At 42.9% G+C, this 25,498-nt stretch overlaps 1 protein-coding gene across 1 annotated transcript; it reads left to right on the top strand.

Moving 5' to 3' along the window:
- The first annotated feature begins 2,073 nt into the window (after positions 1–2,073).
- Positions 2,074–25,273, top strand: LOC139286318 (uncharacterized). The gene is made up of 5 exons (XM_070907064.1): positions 2,074–2,107; positions 2,260–2,433; positions 10,873–12,504; positions 17,911–18,846; positions 25,038–25,273. Exons 1-5 carry the CDS (start codon positions 2,074–2,076, stop codon positions 25,271–25,273), a joined length of 3,012 nt encoding a protein of 1,003 aa, XP_070763165.1.
- The last annotated feature ends 225 nt before the right edge of the window (positions 25,274–25,498 follow it).

Below are 25,498 nucleotides of genomic sequence, written 5' to 3'. Positions count from 1 at the left end.
CTAATTCATTATTAAGGAAGATCCAAGTTTTTTTTTTATTAGTAATTAGTTATTTTTTTCTGGCCACTGACAGTTTGGTATAGGAGTTGCTTACAATAATCATTTTCAGCCCAGATTAATATGTTTAGAAGCAGAGGAAGACATTTTTGTTTCTTCTTTGATAGTGAACTCTAGACTGAGCTGTATTGTTTGATGTAATTTAGATTTTTAGCAGGGCAACTCATACACACCACTGTACTTCTTCTCCCCCACAAGCAGCTTTAATTAAAGCTGCGGCTTGTGAGTTGAAAGGCTATCACTCCCCTTTTAGTGAAATGGTGGGAGTGCAGGTCTCTGATAAGAAGCTTTTAAACAGGTCCTGAGGTGACTCTGCCCCCCCTCATCAGGATTATTTCTCCAATATGAAAATCCAGGTAGCATGAGACAGATTAGGCAATGCTTAACATGCTAGCGTTGTGTTGGTGAGACACGGATCAATGGATTTATGTAGGTTAAGCTGCGAAGGTATACGCTGGAACATAGTAGAACTACGTTGCAAAAAGAAATCTAGCATACAAACTATGTAATATTCTGAACACACACCAGATCTACATTTCAGGGATTAAGAGGGATTTTAAGAGTTGTGTGATGAAGGATTCAAGCAGGTATTGTTTTCCAGACAGGTGCTCGGGCCTGAGAGGGGGAGAGGAAGAGTTGCACTTAGCTCCAAATGTCAGAGGAACGGATTTAACAGCAGCCAGCATACCTGCTGCACTGCTGTTTGAACATGCGATATTACAGATCCAGCCACGAAGTGTCTCGTAATCATTTACAGCCACGGCCTATAAGAGGAACTGTTTTTTTGTTTTTACACTAATGAACCCCAGGTGGAAATCACGGGAGTGAAACAAATGTTCAGGTGATCCACCGCGATGTCACAGCTCCGCAGCTTCATGACACTTTGATCCTTGCACTGCTGTTTCCATCCTCGAACTCGACTCCAAGTCACTCAGAGTTCACCTCAAACAAATTCAAAATATCTCTGTCATTTTTCAGCCAATCGACAGGAAATCAATCGGCACCTTTTTACTGAAGGTTTAATAGTAATCTTTCAAGCAAACATGTCAAACATTATCTGGTCTCAGCTTCTCAAATGAGAGGATTTGCTGCCTTTACTTGTCTTACATTATAGTAAATTGAATATCTTTCTCTTTTGGACTTTTGGTCAAAGAAAACACGCAATCTGAAGACATCATCTTAACTTGTGATGGCCTTTTTTCCCACTATTTTAATTTAATTAATTAATTGATTGATAGACAAAGCCATGAAGTAACCATTAGTTGCAACTTTAATTATTATATGACTACCTTTGAAACTATGTGGACTGTTTGAAAAACTGTGCTTTCACTTCCAAGAAGAACACAGAATAAAGCATACAAAATAAGCACCTGCCCCAATATTTTAAGTGTAAACTACTGCAAGTCTGCACCACAACATCAAAACCAAGGACCTGTTGCTGTGTTGGTGTCCTTTATGTTGTTTCTTTATTTCGAAACTTCTGATTATGTCTGAGATATTTTTTCCCCTGAGAGGAATATGTTTGGCATGCACTCACTTATTTGAAGTTCTCGCTTTCTCGGAGACAAATCTCCGGTGAAGGTCAGGAGGATGGTAGGAATTTGACAGATGTTACAAGCATCCAGGTAACCAACGGTCTGTCATCATTTCTTCCTTTATATGGGACGCCAACAAACACTTTAGGGTACATAAAGCAAGAAGCAGCTGCCACATAACACAACGCACAGGATCAGCCTGTGAAAAAACCTGCATCATGTTTATGTCTATAAAGAGAGCAAGTTTGAAGATCATGTCTGCATGATCCGTCCATCATGCTTTCATGGAAGTTTTCAAAAGAATGTAAAAGTACTTCTCCTGCAGGTAATCACCTTAACCCAATTTGGCATGCATAACACCACATAATACCTTCGCATGCATGCATCTCTGAGGAAGGATTGACGGGGTCTGCGTCCTGAAGACGGCAGTGCACATTTTACGCACGGCGCCAGTCTGTTACACTTACACACCAGCGGCCAGATGAGGGAGACATACGGCTTCGGGACATGTCGAAGTATCCCGAGTACATTTTTTGATAAGATTTCATTACCTTTTTCTTCAACTGGAAATACCACAGAGCAAAGCGCCTCCGCTGCCTTCGTCTGGCGAGAGCGTTTAAAGGTTGTTTTTTTTTGTTTTTGTTTTGGTTTTGTTTGTTTTTTTTAGAGAGGAAGCGGCTGCTCAAGAGGAAATCTGGGTCCGACTGTGCGCTGGGCGTTCATGATAAAGCGTGCGAGGCGTGCAGTCCGTCAGTCAGCAGTCAGTCATCCAGTTCAACATCACTCTCCTCTGAACTCCAGCTGTCACCTCGTCTCCTCCGCGCCTCCCGGACCCGGCCAGGTAAGAGGAACCGCTGCACATTTACTCGAGTCGTTAGTGAGAAGTGAGCGAGTTTAAGTTTCTGACGAGTCGGATTCTGACAGACGTGTGTGTTTCCCAGAGCTGCCACTGTTGGCTTTTTTTTTTTTTTTTGGGGGGGGGGGGGAAGCTGAAAAATAAAGTAATGGCGAGGGCTTAAAGGTGACTAAAGAATCCAACTCGATACGTTGCCGTAAAAAATAAATGAGGCGAGAGTCTTTCAGAGGAATGTAAAAAAACCCCAGCAGATGTGTGTGTGTGTGTGTGTTTCCTGGGTGCTTATTTGTACATACAGTGTGTTGTGTGTACAGTAGACCACGACATGTTCCATATAATGTTTTCCATACGACCTTCTATCATATCATGTTATATTAAACCATTACGTTTGTTCATTTCATGTTAATGCCTCATTACAATTTACGAATATGAAGTAGATGCGCCAGACCTCATACAAAATACGAGCAAATTAAGTTGTGTGGTTGTGACTGAGAATAATGATGCAAGGTTTCTGTACATTATAGTTTATTTAAATTGTTTATCCAGGACAACGAGTACTCTTACATTAATTACACTAATCACATTTTTTTTTGATGTATAACAGTTTTTGAGTGGCCATGATTTAGAGATTGTAACCTTTTTTTTTTTCTTACTGTCACCTGTACAGAGTGGCACAGCTACTTTCAAAGCCACCCTCACCCTCTGCCCCCGCCCCCCCCCCCCTCACCCCCCCCTCTTCCTCCTGTTTCCAAATGCTCTCCTTTGAAGCGATGATGCCCCATCTGTCATATGTGAGCAAAGAGAGACCATGCTCTGCTCTTCTCAATTACTGAATTCTCCTCATGCCAGCTCCGGTGGGACAGGAGGAGGAGCAGGTGGGTGGCAGTCAGTGCGATCAATCAACATGAAATATTCAGCTTTGAATATACACATCATTTACTGCTGCTGCTGTTGTCCTTGTTAGAAACACCCCAAAAAGAGTTGGGGCGTTTGTCTGAGGCGTTTTTGTAAGTGGGACCATGTGTGCACAGTGACACAGTTCCTGATGAAAAACTGGGCCCTATGTATGTTCAGGTGACACCATCTTTTTTTTTTTTATGTAAAACTATAGCCTGTATGGAGACTGGTGGGGTGTTTGAAATTATTATCATCATTGTAACTGAGACGAAATTAGAGAGAGGGAGGGTGAGTGGATGAAACTGTATTAAATGTAGCGCCACAGCCGTTTTCTCATTATGTTGCAGTAAATTCATACAGCTTACATGACAAAGCTCTGCTTGGCAACTTTCTCCCCTGATAGTGGCACTTGTTTGAACACGAGGCACATGATTTGAATATCTATAATCCATGCTGAAATCAACAGGCCAGATGAACTTTTTGGCACCCTCTTACCACCACATTGAGTAGGATTTTCTCCCCCCCTTCCCAAAAAAATGCCTAAGCTAACCTAGACTTAGGCTTTAAATCACTTGAAAGGGGGGCCGGGTAATTGAGGCAAAAAAAGTTATTTGATTTGTCTTTTCCCCATGCGGACCGCGGAAATCCTGGAACTTTGAAATCTTATCGGAGAAGGGGTCTGAACCTTTCCAATCATTCAAACTCTTCAGGAAACTTTTAATCTCCTAAGTGTCTGCCTTGTGATAATAATATCTCTGTGATGTTGCCTCGTGAAATTTGCCCGAGTACCATGGCCCTAAGTATTTGAGCTATGAGGCAACACAGTGAAAAGCATAGCCCCCTCATATGAGAACACAACAGTGAATAATTAATAACCTTGCTCCCAATTCCAGGAAAACAATAGCATATTGTAGGAACACTGCGCTAATTTAACTAGAGGAGAAAAGAAAAAAAAAAAACACGGTCGACAACTTCGACAAAATCTGGAATGCATCGCCATTGTTATAAAGCATGTCTGCATGAGTTTTGGTCTAATTATTCTAGCCTCTGTAGCTGTGCATGTGCATATATACTGTAGTGTTGCATGCTCTATGATATTGTAGTGTAATGTTGTTTGCCTTCGAGATTAATCAGAACCCATTAAAAACCCCCTCTCTCACCTGCTGGCAGTATGCAAGGTGGAAGTGCACACGCAGGAAGCTATTTTCCACAGGCCTCCTCTCTTGGCTGTCAGCTCCCATTAAGGGGGAAGGTGTCATATCTGTAACACAGCTGAGTGCAGATGGCAGAGTGGAGGGGATGGCTCACCGATTTAAACAATGATTAATGAACAGAGATGGAAAACAAATTACATTGGACTATTGGAGGCAGGGAATTGTTTTTATGAAAATGTTAATTGTGTCTGCCAGGCTGATACCAGGAGTGGGGGGAAGGGTGGAGTGAGGGCAAGGCAGCGAGGCAACCAAGGGGCTACTGATAGGACGTCTACTACTCCCCTGGCTCAGATTATTGGCGTGTCTCAGCATGCGATGTTTAGTGCCGTACCTTGGCTTTAAGACCTCTAATGTGCCATAACTTTCAAGGTTTGGCTTTTTATGACGAACCCCGTGAAGAATTGTCGCCCACCACTGCACCAATTAGCGTTATCTCTAATAATAAGTGGTTGTAAGTGACGAGAGAAGGCGCCCTGTTCTAGTTGTAATTATTGCAGGCGGGTGCAGCTGCACTACTTAGGGAGATGATGATAATTATTTTTCTTTTTTTTTTTTTTTTTTTCATTGCGGGTTGATTATTTAAGAGCATCATACACTCATCAGAGTAATCAGGAGAGAGTGATTAGTGGAAATCCACGAGGCTAACAGCTGCCACATTAAACACTTGCCTCTGTTGCCAACACAGAGTCAGAGCCCCTTCCACAGGACAGAGACGAGCGAAAAGCACTTCACCTTCAACTCCAGGACCACATGTGTTTGTTAGAAAGTCAAGGCTCGGGGCACGCCGAGAATTAGAGTAAACACACCGGCGCCCCAGTGAAAAGACACGTTGTCGCGCGCGCCAAGGTCAATCTTCAATGCGTCCATTCACACGCGGAAGGGGGGAGTCAAAGTGTGATGTGGCATTTTTTTTTGGGGAAGTGTGGGAAATAGAGTGCCCAGTGACCTCCTCCTGAATTGTCTTCTATTGTATTAAAACAAGTAGAATGCTCTGGTGCAAGAGGTGCTCTTTTGATAGGGCTCGTGATCTAACACCCAATCCCGTACACAATCCAAAAGAAAAAAACGAAAACAAGTCTCAATTGGAGATGTGTGCCACGGCCATGTCCGGTGCTCGTGCTGAGTTGCTTGCCACTGTGTAAGGCCTGCTAAACTAAGGGCTAATTCTCTTAGCCCAGATGTTGCCTGAGCACAGTCCTGGGATCCCACTGGGTTGATGAGCTCAATCAGTGAAATGATGAAAAGATGATTTTGTCCCTGTAATTACAGTGTGTAAACTACTTAGCCAGGATTGCAAAGGAAGTCATTTTCTAATTACGCTGGTACCCCGTTGTCTAATGGTGGATGTTTTGTTGTTTTAGAGAGCGGAGAGAGAGAGAGAGAGAGGGAGAATATATATATATATATATATATATATATATGTGTGTGTGTGTGTGTGTGTGTGTGTGTGTGTGTGTGTGTGTGTGAGAGAGACAGAGGAACTTCAGGAGGGGTCTGTGCGGCTGCTGCGGCTGAAAAAAGACCATCACAAGGGCAAGATGGCTGCCAAATGAGAGTTCATTGAATTATCAGCCCAGTTAATGTGCCTTGGATTATGCTCTTTGTTTGTCAGTTTTTTCCTGTAGATGCCATAGCCTAATGAGATACTGTAAGTGGCATTACCAGACTCCTGCTGTGATTTTGTGATGACTCGTTTAATGACTTTTGTTTTAGTGCCTCCAAGTGCTTCAGCAACTGAAAGTAGACACAGTTTTGCCTTCGTTTTTGCCATCCCTTTGCAGTTTTGCAAGTATTGAGCAATGTAGAGGACGATTGTGATGTGAAAACAAAATGATCCTGTCTCTTTAAATGATATAGTGACAAGGGTTAGCATTAGCAACCCTGCTTTCCTTGGGGGGAGGGGGGCTGTACTTTTTAAGACAGCAAAACATGTCAGTATGTTGCGGACTGAAGAAGCTCCATTCTTTGAGATCTGCGTGAGTTCTCTTGGAGCTGGCTGCCGTCCTGCAGGGCCCAACCATCTGATGCAGCCTACACCATGTGGATAGGCTTCTCTTGTGCAAGGCATCCCCTACGCACCCCACACTGTTAACACACCCCATCGTACGCCAAAGCTTTGTTTGTGTCCAGAAAGAACAGGTGGTCTGTGCAAACAAGAGCAACTGTTTACACATTAGTGATTTAAAATACATTCTATATGCACGTGCCTGTGTGTGTGTGTGTGTGTGTGTGCATGTGTGTGTAGTGTGTGCAGAGAGAGAGACAGCATGTGAGAGTGGGTGTCTTTGCATGTGAACGATGAGGACAAGTTGAGGAGACAGTGTTTATATTTCGTTGCGCTTCACTGTGTGTGTGCGCCATTGAAAGCATCAGAGGAAGCTCATGAATGCAAAGTTTAACTATGTCACACACACACACACACACACACACACACACACACAGTCTAATGAGGCTATGATGCTGCATGTTTCCTCCAGAAAACTCATGTACACTTAGTCATTTTCACACCTTTTTCCGTCTGTATAAATGTGACTTGTGAACAGTTTGTCATTTGAAAGATTTATAGTGAATTAGGATTTCCACCAACTCATACAGGTACAAACACAGCTGGCCACCACGTAGCAAGCCTGCTGTTTGCAGTCTGACTTGCAGTTTCTAGACCCTGTAGCTTATAGTATGTTGCCAGAGGAACTTATTTTTCCCTCTGTTGCATTCAAGGCCACTAATCTGCATTACTGAACGAGACAAACGGAATTAATCGAAAGCCCCCTTTTGCTGAACATGTGGAATAGCTGACTCCCAAATAACTGCACATCACCACTGCACCACATGCACGCCAGATTTATTTTTACAGGGCACAAGCCAGGTTTTTGATAGTTGTGAAAGGAGTGGCATAGATTTACTGCATCCACAACAAATGTGTATGTATTCCTTTATGAGTTCTTTAGCTATTACTCACAAGGAGCTAGTTTGTCAGTGCTGTGTGTGCTCTTTCTGTGCTCTGTACTCCTGCAGTAATGAATGGTGCTGGTTAGACTATTCTGTCTCCGTCAGGCTTTTGGGGGGCCAACAGAGAAGCTCCTATAGGGTTTCATTAATCTGGCTGTCAGGAAGTATATGGGTGCTATCTTTTGTACAGGTCATGGTGGGCAGCTGTGTTGCCACTGCCCTCTTCCTTGTGCTGCCTCTTCATCCCCTGACAGGGAAGTCCACAGGATGGCTGGCTGGCTGAGTTGGTGGGTGGGCGCGTGGGTGAAGTGAGACACAGGGGGCATAATGCATGGCATGAGGCATTTACTGTCTGCACATAAGCCTGCTCTGTAATAATGAATAACACCGTTGTTATCTGCAGGCTGGGAAGTCAAGGAATTCCTGGAATTTTGAAAGTTATGGGATTTTGAAGTAGGCTGAAAAACATTACAAAGAATCTGGGACATCAACATATACATAGAACATCATACTATATCATTAGTTAGTGTACATGAGGTATGGATATCTCATCTGTATATCAGAGTGTATCATTAGATAAGTATTTCATGACATTATGACTGTATTATCACTCATGATTCCCATCTGATATCAGATATGTTTATATTATCACACTGTCTACTAGTTTTTCTACCTCTACTTGCTTATAGATAATCATTGTTTTAAGTTACATTAGATGGGTTACTGTAACTGTTGGTTGCAGGCTTGTGTAGCTGCTTGTTGTGCATTCATTGTAGCTTTCAGCTCAACCATCCACATAAATTATGAATGCTTTTTAACTGCTGTTAAAAAGAAATGTGAAATATGCACTTCTGATCTATAAATTTCAGTCATGTGTTTCATTCCAGTGTCACCTCTCTATGGATTTACAATACTGTCCATCCATCCTGGCTGACAATATGCTGCAACTACAGAGCAAAAAGATTACACCTCCACCCTCCTGTAGATTAAATACTGAAATGCATAATCCTTAGCCTGACTGCAGTAAAGAAAATAAATGTAATGATGTTTTATATTATTTTGTCAGAACTGAAATCATCCAGAATGCACAGCTCCCATGGCTGGTTTAATTGTGTGTGTGTGTCACATTTTTTCCTTTTATTGCCTGTGCTAAATCACACCTGCTCCTTGTTCGTCTATGCGCAGCCACACCTAAGAGGCGCTACTGTGACACGATGCTTAATAACAATCAAGCTCTCTCTCAATCGGCACCAAAAGAGCCTAATCCACCCTGACAGAGAAAACACCTGATGGCCCTGCGTACTGCTCCCATCTCCACCAATTCCTACATAACCTAGCACACACACACACACACACACACACACACACACACACAAGTGATGAAGGTTTTATGCCTCCTTGCCATGCTTAGTTAATCAAAGGAATACCACTTTAGCAAATATGAAGTGGATCTAGTGTATGCTAATATCATTCGCTCACTTTCTCCCTGTCAGATATGATTAGGTCAGGCCCGTATCCTTACATTGATCTCAGCTCACAGCAGACATGCTGCTCACACCGGCCATGGCTACAGCCACGCCAGCTTTTTATCTGTGTGGTTTTTTGTACAACATTTTCATGACTGACTGAGGTTGCTATGGACCATAGGCACTAGCAGCAGCAGCAGCAGCAGGTGGCTCAGACTCCTTGTCAGACATTTTATTTGAAAGGCATTATATGTAGTGTCTTGGTTTTGAATAAGGTTGTGTTTATTTTGGGTTACTCTCTTATTACCGGCCTCACTCGTGCTTTAGCTACTCAGCTAGTTAGATGTGACAGACAGGTAAGAAAAGAGCACCCGTGCATTGCTTAATAACAGCAATGCACACACAGTTACACAGTAGTTATTTCTTAAGATGCTGCAGACCCAAAGCCATTTGAAGTTGAGCTTGATCAATCGTTATTGATTGGGTGCAGACTTGAGATTGGATACTCTGTACAATATTACACATCCAAGGCTACAGTACAGTGATGACATTAATAGAGGCAAATGCAATAATAGTTCAAATGACCGTAATCCTTGAAAGTGGGTGGGTGGTGGGGTGAACGTCCTCTGCTCCCCTCTCTGATTTGGCATGACTGCTAAGGAATACCAGGTTGGAAAATATGAAGTAGATCTACAATATTATGATATAATTTACCCACTTTTTCCCTGTCAGATATGATTTTGGTCAGTACCATATGGTTACATTGATTTCTGATCCACAGCTCAGTGCAGACTCACACCAGCCACTGCTGTCAGCCTGCCAGCTCTTTATCTGTGTGTTTTTTGTGTACATCATTTTCATGACGGACTGAGATTGCAGTCCAGGATGATGTAAGCCTGTGTTAATTCTGTGCGGACAGTGCAGGCTTTGTTCTGTGCCCTTTGGTGCTGCACTGGAGCTGTGCAGGGCTCGCTTATGTGACCTCTACCATTGTTGCACGATGTGAATTTGAAGCTTTGTTTTTGCTGCTACAGTTGAATCAAAAAAAGGGGAGGGGGGGCTGGGCAGAGGAAAGTGAAGCATGTTTTAGCTTTCTATTTGGATATTCTTCCTTCGACTTTAGTTTGCATTTTGCATCATCAAGTTGTTTATTTTCCTTAGTACTCCTGTGACATAATTATCCTGGTAAAGGTTTTATTCAAATATGCAATAGACCTGCTGAAAAAGCTTAACTCTCTTACTTTAATCTTTTTTTTTTTTTTAAGCATTTCAAGATTTGTGAAATGCAAAGGAAGGCCAAGTAGAAGCAAACAGTCTTTGATGTTTGTGCTGCCTTAGTATTGTGTGTCAGTACAAAATGAGATCTAGACAAAGATTTTCACCTTACCCTTTAGTAAAGATGAGATATTTGTTGAGGAAGCCTTTGTGGTTAGACTTAATCAGCATTTTTACAGTCTCCAACAATAATCTAAAACCACAGGCATACTTAACACAGGATGAGGAAAGTCAGAACCTACTTTGCTCTATTTCCTGACCTATTTGTGGTGCATCACTGGCATTATACAGAAGCTGCAAAAGTACAGATTTACACACTTAATTGACAGCTCATAACCTCACTGACATTTTACTCACCTGTTCTTGGGCATTCTGGCCTGGAAATTAATGAATTTGAATAATTTATTTGTTTTGGCAGAATTTGAATGCCCTTAATGTTCCTTTGTTTTCTCTTTAGGTCTGAGCTACAACCAACAGACATCTCATCTGAACAGCATGAATCCACATCCTGTTTCAACTGAATAAGTACAAACAGTCAGCTTACAGTTCACTGCTAACTTTTGGACTGCCCCACATAGACACCCCAGACCACCATACTGTAACATCAGCCAGTCCCTGAAAAGACAGCTTCATTACCCCGTTCACCCACCCAATTAGGAGCCAGATGGCACTTCTGGCCAATCAAATCATGGATGCAAGGATTCTCAGCAGTATGAACGGGAGAGCAGAGCTTTCTCAGTTCTTGAGAGTCACCAATCAAAGCATCGTCTCCCAAGTAAATTCCACCCAGGACGACAACCGCAAGAACAGGAAGTATCCCTGCCCGTTGTGTGGAAAGCGCTTCCGATTCAACAGCATCCTCTCCCTTCACATGCGCACACACACTGGCGAGAAGCCCTTCAAGTGCCCATACTGTGACCACAGGGCTGCACAGAAGGGGAACCTGAAGATTCACCTCCGTACTCACAAGCAAGGCATTCTGGGTAAAGGCCGTGGGAGAATTAGGGAGGAGAATAGGTTGCTTCATGAGCTTGAGGAAAGGGCGATACTAAGGGACCGGCAGACGCGAGCTGGTCATGTGGGCCTACAGCAAACATCGAATATAAACCAACTTCAAACGCTCCAACAGCCACAGACTGTCCCAACACAACCGACATTCTTAACCAACTCTGGTGCTGCAGAGAGCCAGCCACATGCATCCACATCTCCTAAGGTGACTGCCATCCAGGATGATCCCATCCAGCCCCAACCCACCGGCTTCCGCTGCTCATTCTGTAAGGGAAAGTTCAGGAAGCAGCAGGAGCTTGAACGCCACATCAGGATCCTACATAAACCCTATAAATGCACGTTGTGCGAGTTTGCTGCCTCGCAAGAGGAGGAGCTCATTGGCCACGTTGAGACAACGCATATAACTGCTGATTCAGGCTCAGGGCAGAAGCCTGCGATGGGGGCCGGTGACAAGAGGAAGCCTGTGGGTGAATTTCCCTGTGAGGTGTGTGGCCAGACCTTCAGCCAGGCCTGGTTCCTGAAGGGCCACATGAGGAAACACAAGGACTCTTTTGAGCACTGCTGTCAAATCTGTGGCCGTCGATTCAAAGAACCCTGGTTTCTGAAGAACCACATGAAGGTCCACCTCAATAAGCTGGCTGCTAAGCGTAATCTCCCCACGGAGCATGACTCTGTTAACATGAACAACCTAACACAAGACCATCAGAGCAACCTCTACTCGCAGTATATCTCACGCATTCACAACAGATTCCTCACAGCTGAGAGAGTTGACCATCAAGACTATAACCAGATGCTTGCCACATCAGGTGTTGACATGAAAGTTAGGGAGATGTTAGGGAGGATGTTTTCTTCAGGTCCAGGCACTTTGACAGATGCAGAGAGCTCCTCTTTGTTAGGTTTAAATCATCTCCACCCTCCATTGAGCTCCACTAGCATGGAATACCTGCAGAAAGTCATCTCTAACAGAGATACACTCAACAGCAGCAGCTACCCAGGCTGGCAGATCATGACTCCGGCACTACCTGTTGAGCAGCAAATGTTCAGTCCTAAAGACCAGCAGCAGTGCTCCTCTTACCTGCCGGAGAGATGTCTCCCTGTAGACGATGGGAAAGTCAAGGCCACCAGCAGACCCGGTAGCCCAGGCAGCGTGAGTCATCATGGGCCAACAGAGATCATCACAGAGACTGGGAACTCCCTCTCTGGCAGTGCCCTCGACCATCCACCACAATCTTCTTCTCCAACCACAGGTAATTCAGTCAAGGTATTTTTTTTTTTAAGGCAATTTTAAGATCTTGTTAAAGAGTTACTGCAATGATTTTACACATTAAGTTCAGTTTAGTTGACAGGAGACGTACTAATCAGCCTGTGAAGATAGCCAGATAATTGTTGCTCAGGAGGGAGCTTTCCAAAGTTTAAAAAAAAAAACCCTGATGATGTCATCAGAGTCTAATGAATGATACCATCCTGTTGCATTATGGGACACGTAGGATCCAGTGTTTATGGAGCTTGACCCATACTAGGAACTAAAAGTCAGGATATCTCGGCCTCTGCTGCGATTTTGACCTTAAAAAAAAAAAAAAAACATGTTTGGGGCATTTTGCCTTGTATACAAATACAGGGAGAGAGAGAGAGAGACAGGGATGAAATGCACACGTTTTACATGGTACACGCTTCAGCTCATAGGCTACCGTGACACCCGGATTGTTCTTTTCTTAACATACTGACTCACTGGAGAACCCCTTTTGTCAGTTCTTTACAGGATTACATGTTTCTAGTCTGAAAATTGATACGAGGTCTTTGACAACAAAGGATCACATTTATGCATCTTAATTTTCTATGTTTAAAAAAAAAAAAGAAAAATATATATATATATGTATGTATGTAATAGCTAAGTGACAGCTGTGGCCTCATCTTTCTTCCCACTTAGTGTAGGTGGACATGAAGCGCAGGGTCAGCAAAACCACCACAGATATTACTGTCATCCACAAGGACTTTGTCTTCCTTTTAAAGATAATGGCATCATGTTGAATTGTAGGGATAATTAGTACCCTCTATTTTTTATCCGTCACATCCCCACCCCTTGCCTACGGGGGCACAAGATGTTAATGCATGCCATCTGGTGTTTTTAATGATTTGATATATACCACCCAGTGATTTTTATGATTTGATCTACCACCTGGTATTTTTATTGATAGTCTTCTGTTCCACCTGGTGATTTGGATGATTCGACTCTCTGGGTAAATGCCTTTCTTGTCATGGCATCCTGCTAACATGTTATCATGAGCCTAAATTACTGCTATAACAGTGTTGTTAAGAGCAGAAGAATAAATCCAAACTTTTGTTCTGTTTCTTCATAGCTTATGACTATGGTTATTTTCCTCTGGAGCGCTGCTGTTATGTACATCTCAGTCTGATGCACTGTTTTGGGATTTGATCCAGTATCCTCTTAAATGATGGCCGTATAGCCGAGATAAATGGATCAGGTCTAATCTCATTAGATGTTTTGTTTCCATATTGTACACACATACTGGTATCTGCATATTTACATGTAAATGCTCACAGTTTATGGCCAAATCCCTCTCTGGTTGCTCTTTAAGAAACATATTCAAGCTCTGTTGTTTTTACTTTCCCTCTTCTCCCCTATCTCCAAGACCATACGGTGTCACTTCCAGAAACATTTATGATAGCTGGCTAACTGAGGATTTGAGCGCACACAGTTCTGGGATGGCACATTCAGTATCAGACTCTAATTTCAGTCAATATTAAGCATGGAAACTAATTCATTGTAAAGGTCAGGCGTCATTGCTTTAGTCAATGATGGATCCGGCAGGCTCTCTCTCCCCCTCTCCTCCTCTCCTCTCTGTTCTTAGTCTTGTGTAATGGTAGACTCACTCTGGGGGCTTAGCACCGCATTGTTTAGCTCTGACAATATATCCCAGAGACCTCTGCAGCTGCTCCCTGCGCTCACAATGACAGATTAATTAACACAATCACACGCTGCTGGCCCTGGCTCAACACACAGGTCTGCTGCGGGACAGATAGGTAAATCCTACACATATGGAGAACACGCACCACTTGATGAGGGTTTAATAACAGGGATAAGTTTTTTCGGAGGTGGGGGGTTGTAACTGATCAAGTCTGTCTGTCTCGACGGTCTGGACGTGGAGGAAGAGAGAGGAAGAGAGCGAGTGTTTTCTAATTCAGGAGAGCGGAGATGCTGAGGAAGAATTACCACTGCCAGATGTTCAGCTTGAGGAACATTGATTAGTCCAGAATTACTGGCTGCATTATTCATAGTCAGCCTATGGTGGTCATGAAGTTATTGATGTTCTCAATATGGATAGCAAATATTACAGTCATGGCTGTCAGAGTGAGAGACGGCTTCTTTGCTTGATACATCCAGATACAGTGCTGGATTTAGATTTTTTTTTAACAACAAAACACCCCAGCATCTTAAATTAGAAATCACGCTTTGATTTCAATAGAAGGCGCGTGTCACGAAAATTACTTCTCTCAATATCTCATCAGGACAGATTTGAAAATGCACTTTGACTTTAATTATAATCTGAGATTAAGAGTAACGACTCTTCTTAAGATGATAAACTAATGAAGGGTGCATGCTTCAGGCCTCTGACCTACATTGGACCAGTTAGATCCCAGCTCAGAATAAAAACATGCCTAACAAACATAAAATGCTCTGACAGTTATTAATTAGTCCCATTCAATACTCTTAACCTCAAGGTCAATGAGCAGACACCATGTAATGATGTTGTCCACACATGTGTTTTCTCCCTTATTTCCTGCTTTTACACTTTTACTGTAAGCTCAGAGCTGAGAGAGCCTGAAATGATAAGCGTCTGTAAAACTGTGAATGGTAATACGAGCATGAGGTTTACCCAGAAACACAGATAAAGCAGGCTGCTGTATCACTTTTCATTTGGCTGTTCCAGTTACATCAGTCTATTCTTTGTGATTGCTGACAGTAAAAGCATCTTTTAACCAAACGGGTCCTTATCTAACTCGGTCCTGTGTCGGGCTTAACAAATTCAGCTCTTATTCAGTGATCAGAGTCAGTCTGACTGGTTTGTCTAAACTGATTACCTGTTGGCTTTTCTGTCTCCCTCTCACTTCTGTCTTTTAATCCTCTTTTTAATTATTATTGCAGATATGAGGCTCAAATTAAGCTCAAAATGCTTGTTTTCCTAGCATGCAGATAAAAAGATTTACCCAGGGAGTTCTGAACACCTGCCTTGAAATATTGTTCCACCGTCTCCTGAATGCCATTTGGCTTAATTGACTTGGAAACGTCCCAAATGCGTCATTGACTATGTGGTCTAATTAATATTAATAATATATGCTATTATAAACATCAAAGAACATCTGGTGCCCCTGTTTTTCTCACCAGTCTTGTGTGTGACTCTCGCTCTCACTCTGTTTCATCTTAAACCGAACCAGCCACTATGTATCTCTGCTTTGCATTTCAGGTGCTTGATTGCATATATCGAAAGAGCCAAAGCCCCTCTGTATATAGAGTTAAATATCTACAATATAACTGCCAAATGCCTATGTAAGCATATAGCATGTGAGCCCGTGATTGCTTTGACGGTGATGTATGGTCGTAAATCTTAAAGCCTATTTTCATATGAAATGAATCACTTGTCCAAGCCCAGCTGCATGCTTTTTTCCATAGACACGGCTCACTTGAGGCACTTATTTATTTATTTACCTTATTCCTCCACTTTGCACATCCAGTAAGGGCGGATAACTCATACGCATCACTTCATTAGATGCTCTGTGTTAGGTGAGAGAGGCTGGGGTTTGTAATGATGCAGTAATTGGAGTTTTGGTTGATAAATCTAAGCTCTAAAATTACTCCCCTCACATAATGTGAGCCTCGGCAGTGTAAGTAAATCTTAAACTGATTAAGTTAGCATGAACCAGGCAATCACAAAGATGGCACCCGTCCAAAGGAAGAGAAAAAAGGCAGAGTCTTCAGTCTTTGTGTTGTTTTACCACTCTCATGTAGGCTGGCAAATGGGTTTAGGAAGGTCCACGCTGAAAGATGAGGTCAGATATATGTGTTTTCTGCATTTGGAGCTGGCCGGTAATGTCATCATAATTTAAGCCACAGAATAATTGAGATATAGTGCGTGTCTGAAAGAGTTCCATTAAGCTGTTTGGATTTTTTTGTCTGTTACTGGAGACAAGGGTGTGGCACTGTTGAAGTCTCTTTCCCGCTCTTGCACGCCCACACACGTCGCCACACACATTAAATGTACGCAGACATTAAAACAAACATACTGTACCCACTGTAGACACACACACACACAAACACATATACAGTACAAACTGACTGTCTTCAGATCAAGGACACAAATCTGCCATTTCAGCTGTGATTTCATTAGGTTCAGCTCTATTTGATTAATATGTCAGTGCTATTTTACGGGTTTGTACTTTTGAAATAGTAAAATCAGCCCTCCTTTTACTACCATTCAGCTCACAAAGGTGGTTTTTCTATTAAAGTTGGAAACAAAGTAAAGTAACAACTACAGATCATTAGATTTAGATTTACCTCTGAGAATTACCTCAGGGTCAGATCTTGAGGTGTATGAAATTGATATTTCTCTGGCAGGGATGAATCACCGTTGTAACTCAGATATTAGTCCATTAAAGAAGAACAATAAGGCATCAATATGCATAGAATTAAATTAATGGTGGTGGGTTTATCTCCCTATCCCAGACGCATCCCTAAAAGACACAGTATAATGTATGACCTGACCTTCAAATGCCAGGAGAGTGTTGGGCAATAAACTGCCAATATTTGTGGCTTAATGGCGTCGGATGACTTTTACTGTAATTGGAATGGCAGCGAAACAGCTGGGCTGTTTAAAGACAGTGCAAGGCTGAGGTCTCAGACAATCACTAACTCAAAATGGTCACAGGGAGTGTGTTTAACCCTGGAGGGAGTTTCTGTGATGGCTATAAGGATTAAACTGTAGGTAAACAGAGGGAAGAAGGCATTTAAATTACCTTTAATTAAAAGTTATGGTGAGCAGGATCAAATCTTATTTCAAGATGGATATCTTTCACAGGCTAAGAGGAGAAAAATTACCCTTTGTCATTCTCCACAATAATACACTTTGTACTTTTTGAATTATGGTTCCAACACACCATTTTTCAAGTATGAAGCAAAAATAAACTCAGCTACAGTACATGGTGCGGTTAATCAGAACCGCTCACATGTTGGACTTCGTTATTTCTGACTGGGAAACCCACTTACTGGTTTTGATGGAATGAGGTTCTTGTCTGCGACATCTGCCTTGTTCTAGTTGCTTTAAATTTGACTGTTTATTATTTCTGGAAGAATCTTGTTTGGTGTTAACATCTTTGGCTGTATTTATTGCACATGGTGGTGGCGTCCATACTGTAAAATGATGGATCACTGGAGCTGAAAGCTGATTACAAGCTTGATTTACTGCAGGGCAGCGCTTAAATCATTCAACTCAGCCTGGTGTGGGATTGCAACATTTTTCATGTTTAGACAACGGTTGTTGGTACATACTTTCCTCAGAACAAAATGCTCACTATGCCTCATATACACATATTTTCCTAATCTGATTTGGATTGTATTGTATTTTTGCTGTTATTGTTAGGTGAGAAAGTCTACAGGTGTCCACTCTCCAGTGACTACACCGCTGCACAGACAGCCTCCCTCGGCTTCCATCTGGATCGCTACCACTTCCCGCACTGGCAGAACAGTAGGGATCTTTCTTCTCCATTGCAGCCCACCAGCAGCAGCAGCTCCAGCCCCAACCCCAAGCTCAGACCCAGATCCAGGGAGGACTGGAGCCCAGCTGCAGGTCACTACCTTGGTCTGGAGAGCCACAGTGAAAACACCCTGCTCATCAACAAGCAGTCTGACCTCACTGACAAAGATGCAGGTGTAGACGGCTCTTTATCTGCTCAAACCAGAAAGTCCCAGTATGAGCCTTTAGATTTGTCTGTCAGGCCAGAGTCTGTCATGTCTCATTCAGCTGTGTCTCCTGCTGTACTGGTACAGATGTCTGGCGTTTTTAGTAATGGACTCTCCTCCTCCATTACCCGCCGGCTACAAAGTTACTCTAATGCCGCAGCTGAACTCAGTGTGAAACCTGCATATCAGTGTGACCTTTTGGTGCAGGGAACAAAAGAAGAGATGAACACACAGAATGCGGGCTCTGCAGGTCACGGCGGTGAAGGTGAATTTGAGAAATCTGAGCAAGGGAGGGAGGACGAAAGTGACGATGCTGCCAAGTGGAAGATGCTGAAGAATAATGTCCTCAAGCCAGAGGAGCCGGGACCGGCCAACCCTGATTTCCAGGCCCCTGGCGAGAAGACACAAGACAAGCCGGGGCATTGGGGCAGAGCTGTAGCTGAATCTCCCATCTCCTCTCTGGAGAACTTGACTCCAGGACAGGCCGATCATCTTCAGCACCAGGGCGGCCTGCTCTCCTTCCTCAGATCCCAAGGGAGCCTGAGCAGCACACCTGCCGGCGCACACAAAGCCAGTCTGAACGGTGTGGGGGACGTGGAGAAAGATGTTGCATCAGGTGAGCATCAGCTCATTTATCATGTATGTTAAATGCAGCTGTCACTGTTATCAAGATGTAGCCAGGGCTGCCTTCAGATTTAAAAGTATCTATTGCCACCTAGTGGACAAAGACAGGCCCTGTCTTTTTTCTCCATCTTGTTATCGCCTTTCAAATGCTTTGTATCACCCCATCTGAATGTGATAGACCACTGCAGATGGCAATATAACAACATTACAATTGGTTAGCTTAATTCTATATATAAGTGGATGACTGTGGTTGTATGTTTTGTAACAATGTGTGACATCGTCAGACACAAGGATTTTGCTATAGAAATACCAAAAAAAGTTTGTCAGTCAGTACCTCAGTCCTCATCACCTAACAGCGAAGTGTGAAGAGTGAGTGTGAGTGTGTGAATAAGTCACGCCAATTACAAACAACACACTTCCCTTATACTTATAGCACTTTAGTTTTTTGTTTTTTTTCTTGCCAAATCTTATCTCTGATCTCAAATAAAGGCTAAAGAAGACACAGGTGTGTGCCACTGATTACCCCAACACTTTAAAAGATGATATAATCTCCTTGTGTGATAGGTTACAAATCGCCCAGGCCAACGGAGCCCACTGATGGAGAGGCTTAAGCTCTTGTGCTGGTGTGATATGCTTGCTGAGTGCAGATTTAATAATGCTGTCTCTCAGGAGAGGGAATCCAACAGCTGGGGTCTTTGATATGCATGTATTATGAGTGCAACATGATACACCTTCCCTCTGATCCCCCTCTTATTCAGAAACTCAATATGTTCATGTGAAAGACAGGAAAGTGCCTGTCAACTCCATTAGGGATTAACATCTGTTCCCTTTCTTTATGATTCTAACAGCAAGATGTAGTTTTCTATTTGATTGTACAGATGGTTATTATAATATGCCAAAAAGCACCCCTCCACTTCAGCTCCTGTCATGGCCATCACACTATTCATGTTTCTTTCTTGCTTTTATTGCGTATAATGCCGTTTGAATTAAACAATTAGATAGGATTTGGAAAAGCCAGTTTTTAGTTGTCTTCGAATAAACCCTTATGTTTTTAATTCCTTTAACAATCCAAGAACAATTGTCATCATTAAACCATTTTTTTTTTACGTGAAATACAGCATATTATACTGTGGCTATTGCTGTTTTTCAGCATCCCTCGCCTTTTGTTTGCTGCTGATTGATCCACCATATTTTTCTCTCTCCCAGAGGAAGTAGATGTCAAAGACACAATAAACACCTGTCAGTCAAACTGGACATTGAGACGGGTAACTGACATTGAGAGTCCAACGAGTGTCCTCTAAAACTGAACTAAGCAGGTGGCCCGGCAGCCTGTCCTGTCTGCAGTGCTGACCAGGTGGCTTTGTCATGGGGCTGTCTCCTGTTGCCCCCATCTTCTCCATACTGTATGGCACGTCGAGTGGCATGGTGACATATTGCCGGGCAGTTTGGACATGGAGTGATGTGTTTGTGATGACAGTTCAGGTCGGCTCCAATGTGCCAGCAGTGGTAATTGGCCAGATGGTGACCTCTGGTTGAACCTGTCTGCATGCTCATTAGTCTCACTGAGCCCTCCCTTGTGTTTTAAACAGACACTCTCATCACTGCACTGCTCAGACTGAACCACTAGATGGCAACATTTACCACTCTAACAGTTAAGCTGCTGTAAAGCTTCAAAATATTTCTCTATCAGTTATTATAGCATGCGTTTATATTTCACAGGCACAATTAGGACAGCTATTTTTGAGAGCACAGTCTTGTAGCACCGTGGATGCCTTGAGGTTTAGAGCATTAGCTAACTTTTAACCAGTTAACCAGTCAACTAAACCAGCCATCTCTTCTGTGACATCAGATCAGGCCTCTCAGACGCCTGAGAACAAGTGAATATGAGAAGATCGATAAAGAAAGGATTAAGAATGAAAGAACGACAGAGGACAGAGAGAAAGAAAAGACCCTGATTTGAAAGGTTGAAAGGGGTGAGTCATTATCTCATTGTCTGACCTCTGTATACCCTCCGCGGAGAGGGTGACAGAGAGCGAGAGAAAAAGGAGAGAGAAAAGGAGCGAGAAAGATCACCATAGATGGAGATAGATGGAGCGACAGCGAGGTGAAAGAGGAGCGGTAGTGCGGCTGTCTCCATGAGCAGATGTCGTTTGAGGGCAGCGAGAGGGCAGCGCGGCCTGCCTTTGTGCCGTGCTTCTCCCCATAGAGATAATGAAGGGTGGAGCACTGGGAAGGATGTGCAGTCATCACTCACTGTCTGTGTGCCATCAGAGCTCAGCCCTGTGTCATCCGTCACCATTCAGCTCCTCTGGCCCCCGTCGGCCCCGCCACTGTCATCATGGTCATTATCTCAGTCTGTGACACACAACACACTCTCACCGCACACACACACACAACACACAACACACACACGAACACACAGGAAAACAAGCATGTCGGCGCAAACATATACTGTACATGTGTACAACCTCACACAAACATGCACTTAGGTAGGGCAGGGTGTGGTTTGAAATGTTTTGATACTAGTGCCTATACAATATATGAGCTGCGATACCAATACCAAAATAAAACCTTTCTTGATACTTGAAGGTTTTTCTTCAAATCCTTTTGTTCATCGAACAAAAGAAGCCAAAGTTATCAATTTGGCTTAAATGTTGGTAAGAACTGCTTTTAGCACAAATTAAAGTCTAAAATTTGCGAAATTATTATTTAAGTCAGTAATCAGTAATTATCTGTTTAAATAATACAGAGAGAAGTAAACAAATCTGACCAGAAGTTTAATGCCAACTCTTGATATTTGTTAGTTTTCAATACTCTGCGCTACGAACACATTTAGGTCAGTAACGCAGTATTCTGAAGTCAGTCACAGTCCTACTTATGTGCAAACTTGTACTTAAGGGAATAGTTGCTGTCAGCTTTAGATGTTTTTTTTTTTTTGACATTTTGGGAAATACGCCTTTTCTCCTTCTTGCTGAGAGTTAGATGAGATTATACCACTCTCATATCTGGTCTTTAAATATGAAGCTACAGCTAGGAGAAGGTTAGCTTAGCTAGCATAAAGACTGGAAACAGGGAAACAGCTAGCCTGGGTCTGTCTGAAGGTAAACCCCCCCCCCTCTAAAGCTCACTAATAAACATATCATATCTGGTTTGTTAGATTTATACATAAACCTAAGAGTTAAAACGACACGTTGTGGTTTTACAGAGAGCTACGCACTTGACGTGGCGGGTGCAGTGACTTTCCTAAAAATACGTCGGAGGAGGCAAGAGGCGCAAGTTCTCAAACAATCATACAGCTTTCAAACAAACACCCAGGTTAGCTTAGACAAAGTATAAGGTGAATGAAACTGTCCATTGTAAACATTCATCACAGTTGATAGGGTTGACCTGTGCAACAAGGCAATATTATTATTATTTTATGTGTGCTCACTTTCAGTTTAACCTCCAAATAAAGTGGTTTAGTTAATCTGGCTAAACTGTTAGCTTGTGTACAACCTGTCTGATTGTCTGACTGCCCGTGTTTCTTGCCCTGTCTGACTTTGTTGTAGTGATGGTGCCACGTTCCCAGATCTCAGCATTTACTTTGGTGAGTACAATGTTATCATAACAGATGGAAATGATGGCCCAAATTACATAAGACCCAAGTTGTAATAAACCAGAATTGTCCTTTAATACAGTCCAATGTCAGTATTATATAGAGTCAAAGTCAGTAATCACTCATTCTGCTTTTCTTTCTTCACTCTTCCTCTCAACACCACACAATCCCACCCCTCTCATTTCCTGTCCAGTCTATTTGTGCAACTGTGTACGTGCACATGTATAGGAGTGCATGTATGTCTGTGTGTGTGCGAGTGTGTGTGGCTGGTCTGACGCTGTGGCTGCAGCCTATGAATGGAGGATCATGTGGTGAAGAGATGGATGGCTCGGAGCCCACTGCTGTCTCCTCTAATTGTAAAATATTAGTTACATTAGACTCTGGCCTGTGATTAATGGAACTTATTTGGAGGTTGCCCTCTCGTGGACCTCCCCTCTCCTCTGGTGGGAGGGAAGACAGAACAGCAGACCCGGGGAGGCGAGGAGGGAGAGGAAGAAAGGCGATGGAGGCAGAGAGGCAAAGACAAGCAGGGCAACAAGCGACTGATGTAGACATGAGACCTTTTGGCTTGTTATTAACCGACGTTATGAAATTGTAATAGCCTACAGGATTGTTCACATCGTCTGAGTGCATTTACAAGATTTTAACAAGATTGAGGGAAATGTGTTCAGTCTCTCAAGTCACAATGGATGTGTAAAATTTTGGGAAAGCGGGATGACAGTGTTACAGTTCCCCATATGCCAGGCTGCAACTTTTAACTTTTAACTTTTTTTTTTAAAGAAAACTACTTTAAAGTTTTATTAAGGGAATTTAAGAAATGCACAGAATCAGAGATGTTTATTTTCCCTATTTCCTGTTTTTCCACCTCCATTGATTGAGGCTCAGAGAAGTTGAAGTGAGACAGGTAGAGTTTAACAAGCGCCACAAACTGCTCTGTACCTGGATTTTGACAAAGCTTTTCTTTTACTATTGTTCCTCTTAGACAGCCCCCCCCCCAGTAAGACTACTCTCTCTGACACACACACACACACACACGCACACAACTCTCTGTGCCATCCTGATGATATTCAGATGTGTCAGGCCTCATCCTCTCTCTGACTAGTGTGTGAATGTCGATGTGTGTCCTTTACGGCCATCAGGTTATTATACACCAACAGATGGAGCATTACCTTTTATTGCTCACACCTTCTGTGAGTTTTCCCACTTTTCCCCCCAAAAACACATTTTTTTATGTAGATGTGAAAGCGAGTGTTCAGCTGCCTACAGCTGTCTCGGCTCTGATGAGGAGCGAATAGAGAGGAAGAGGCGAGGGCGGGGTGAAAAGGCTGAGACAGCCCTCAGTTTTTGGGAAGTGATGTCAAATGACATCAGCACATAATGGTTTACTGTAACCATGAATCACAGAAAAACACATTGAAGTATTAGACAGAGGGGAAAAGAGACAGTCATTATGTGAGGTAACATCTCAAAATAGCACAGCAGTGAACAAGGACACATGGCTGTCTAGGTAGACAGGTAAATGAGTCAACCAATGCAGCTTTTGTTTTGATCTTAGCAACACCTTCAGGCTTTGGTGTCACACAGATTTTTATTGAGGTCAGATAAACTTCTGGAAGCTATTAACAGTGTGCTTTGTTGTTTGTATCTTAAAGGTACACTCTGTGCTGTGTCATGTAGGTTCACAGTATTTGTAGTGGAGTATGTAGTGGGCGCTAAAGAGGGGGACAGACAGGAAGTTTTGGCATGCCTTGCTTCCCAGCTGCAGACGTCTGTCATTTCTCAACTCAACACTTGTGTGTGTGTTTATTTGTCTGTGTGTGTGTGTGTGTGTGTGTGTGTGTGTGTGTGTGTGTGTGTGAGAGTGTGTGTGTGTGGCTGTTGCGAGCAGGAAATGTGTTACAATGAATTAGAACTTGCTGGCCTTTCTTATAAAAACCTGTCAGCCCATGAAGTGTCACAGTGTTGTGGGAAAGTTGGAGTGTTAGAAAGTGCAAATTGTTATTATGAGACCAAATCAATGTCACACTTTAGACTGGTATTTTATTTTTTATATTTTTCTACAAAAACCACGGTGACTTTCGCTCATAACCAACAGGAAACGTATTTGAACCCCACTGAAACATCTATGTATGTGCGTGGTTTTATTTCTCTCTCTGCTCAGTGTCAAAGTTTAACTTCTCACCTGCCAACATCTGGTCCAGAATACTGGAAAAATGTAATATCCAGAATTATAAACATACATTTTTCACAGAAGTCATGTCACAAATCTTTTTCATGAACAGAAACCCTCACTGTGTGAGACATTCAGTGAGGTTTTGTCTAGAGCCAGAGAACCGTTGGTTTGTTTTAATTTGATTGGTTCGCAGCGGTCAGCTGGGATGAGGTTTGAGCGCAGGCAGACGGTATAAACAGTCAAGTGTCATCATCTCAAAAATCGTCCAATTGGAGTTGATGTTCATTGATTTACTTTTAAAAGACATACATTCCCACATTTGGCATTCACCAGGTGGTCATTCCCGACCCCACAGAGGTTAAACTGTACCAGTATTAAGTCTGTTTCTTCTGTCTGCCTTCTTTTTCTTTTCCAGCTCGGAAGCCATTCCAGTGCAGGTACTGTCCCTACAGCGCCTCCCAGAAGGGCAACCTGAAGACCCACGTCCTCTGTGTCCACCGCAAGCCCTTTGACAACAGCCTCTACCCCGACCGCCGCCTCCGACGCTCACACACACCCCAGAGGCCCTCCAGATTGCCTCAGAGCATCACAGGAGATAATCGTGCGCCGGGGAGGGACCAGATCGGCATGACATCACTGTGTGGGACTTGATGTTGTCATGGCAACAGCAGACACAGACAGTTATGATTATTGTTTTAGCTTCACCTCGAAGGGGTTAGGATGATTGAGATTGTTAAAAAAGAAAAAAAAAAAAGAGTTAACAACCAACCTTGATGTACATTCCAGTGTTTACTTGAAGAGCCACAGTGCGTATTTATCTGTAGCAAAGAAGCTGCCTATAATAATAAAGTCCATTGTGATGTGAAAGTGTAGCGA

The sequence above is a fragment of the Enoplosus armatus genome, chromosome 6 (genome assembly GCF_043641665.1).
Source record: "Enoplosus armatus isolate fEnoArm2 chromosome 6, fEnoArm2.hap1, whole genome shotgun sequence".
Taxonomy (NCBI): Eukaryota; Metazoa; Chordata; class Actinopteri; order Centrarchiformes; family Enoplosidae; genus Enoplosus; species Enoplosus armatus.
The sequence above is the reverse complement of the archived record's forward strand: the minus strand, read 5'-3'. Positions and strand labels throughout refer to the sequence as shown.

What these genes read in the sequence shown, in the direction of transcription:
- LOC139286318 (XM_070907064.1), top strand. Translation starts at nt 2,074, where the DNA reads ATGAGGGAGACATACGGCTTCGGGACATGTCGAA. An exon ending in CGGCTTCGGGACATGTCGAA is followed by an intron (nt 2,108 to 2,259) that starts GTATCCCGAGTA and finishes TGTTTTTTTTAG; the next exon opens with AGAGGAAGCGGCTGCTCAAG. An exon ending in CGCCTCCCGGACCCGGCCAG is followed by an intron (nt 2,434 to 10,872) that starts GTAAGAGGAACC and finishes GTCCCTGAAAAG; the next exon opens with ACAGCTTCATTACCCCGTTC.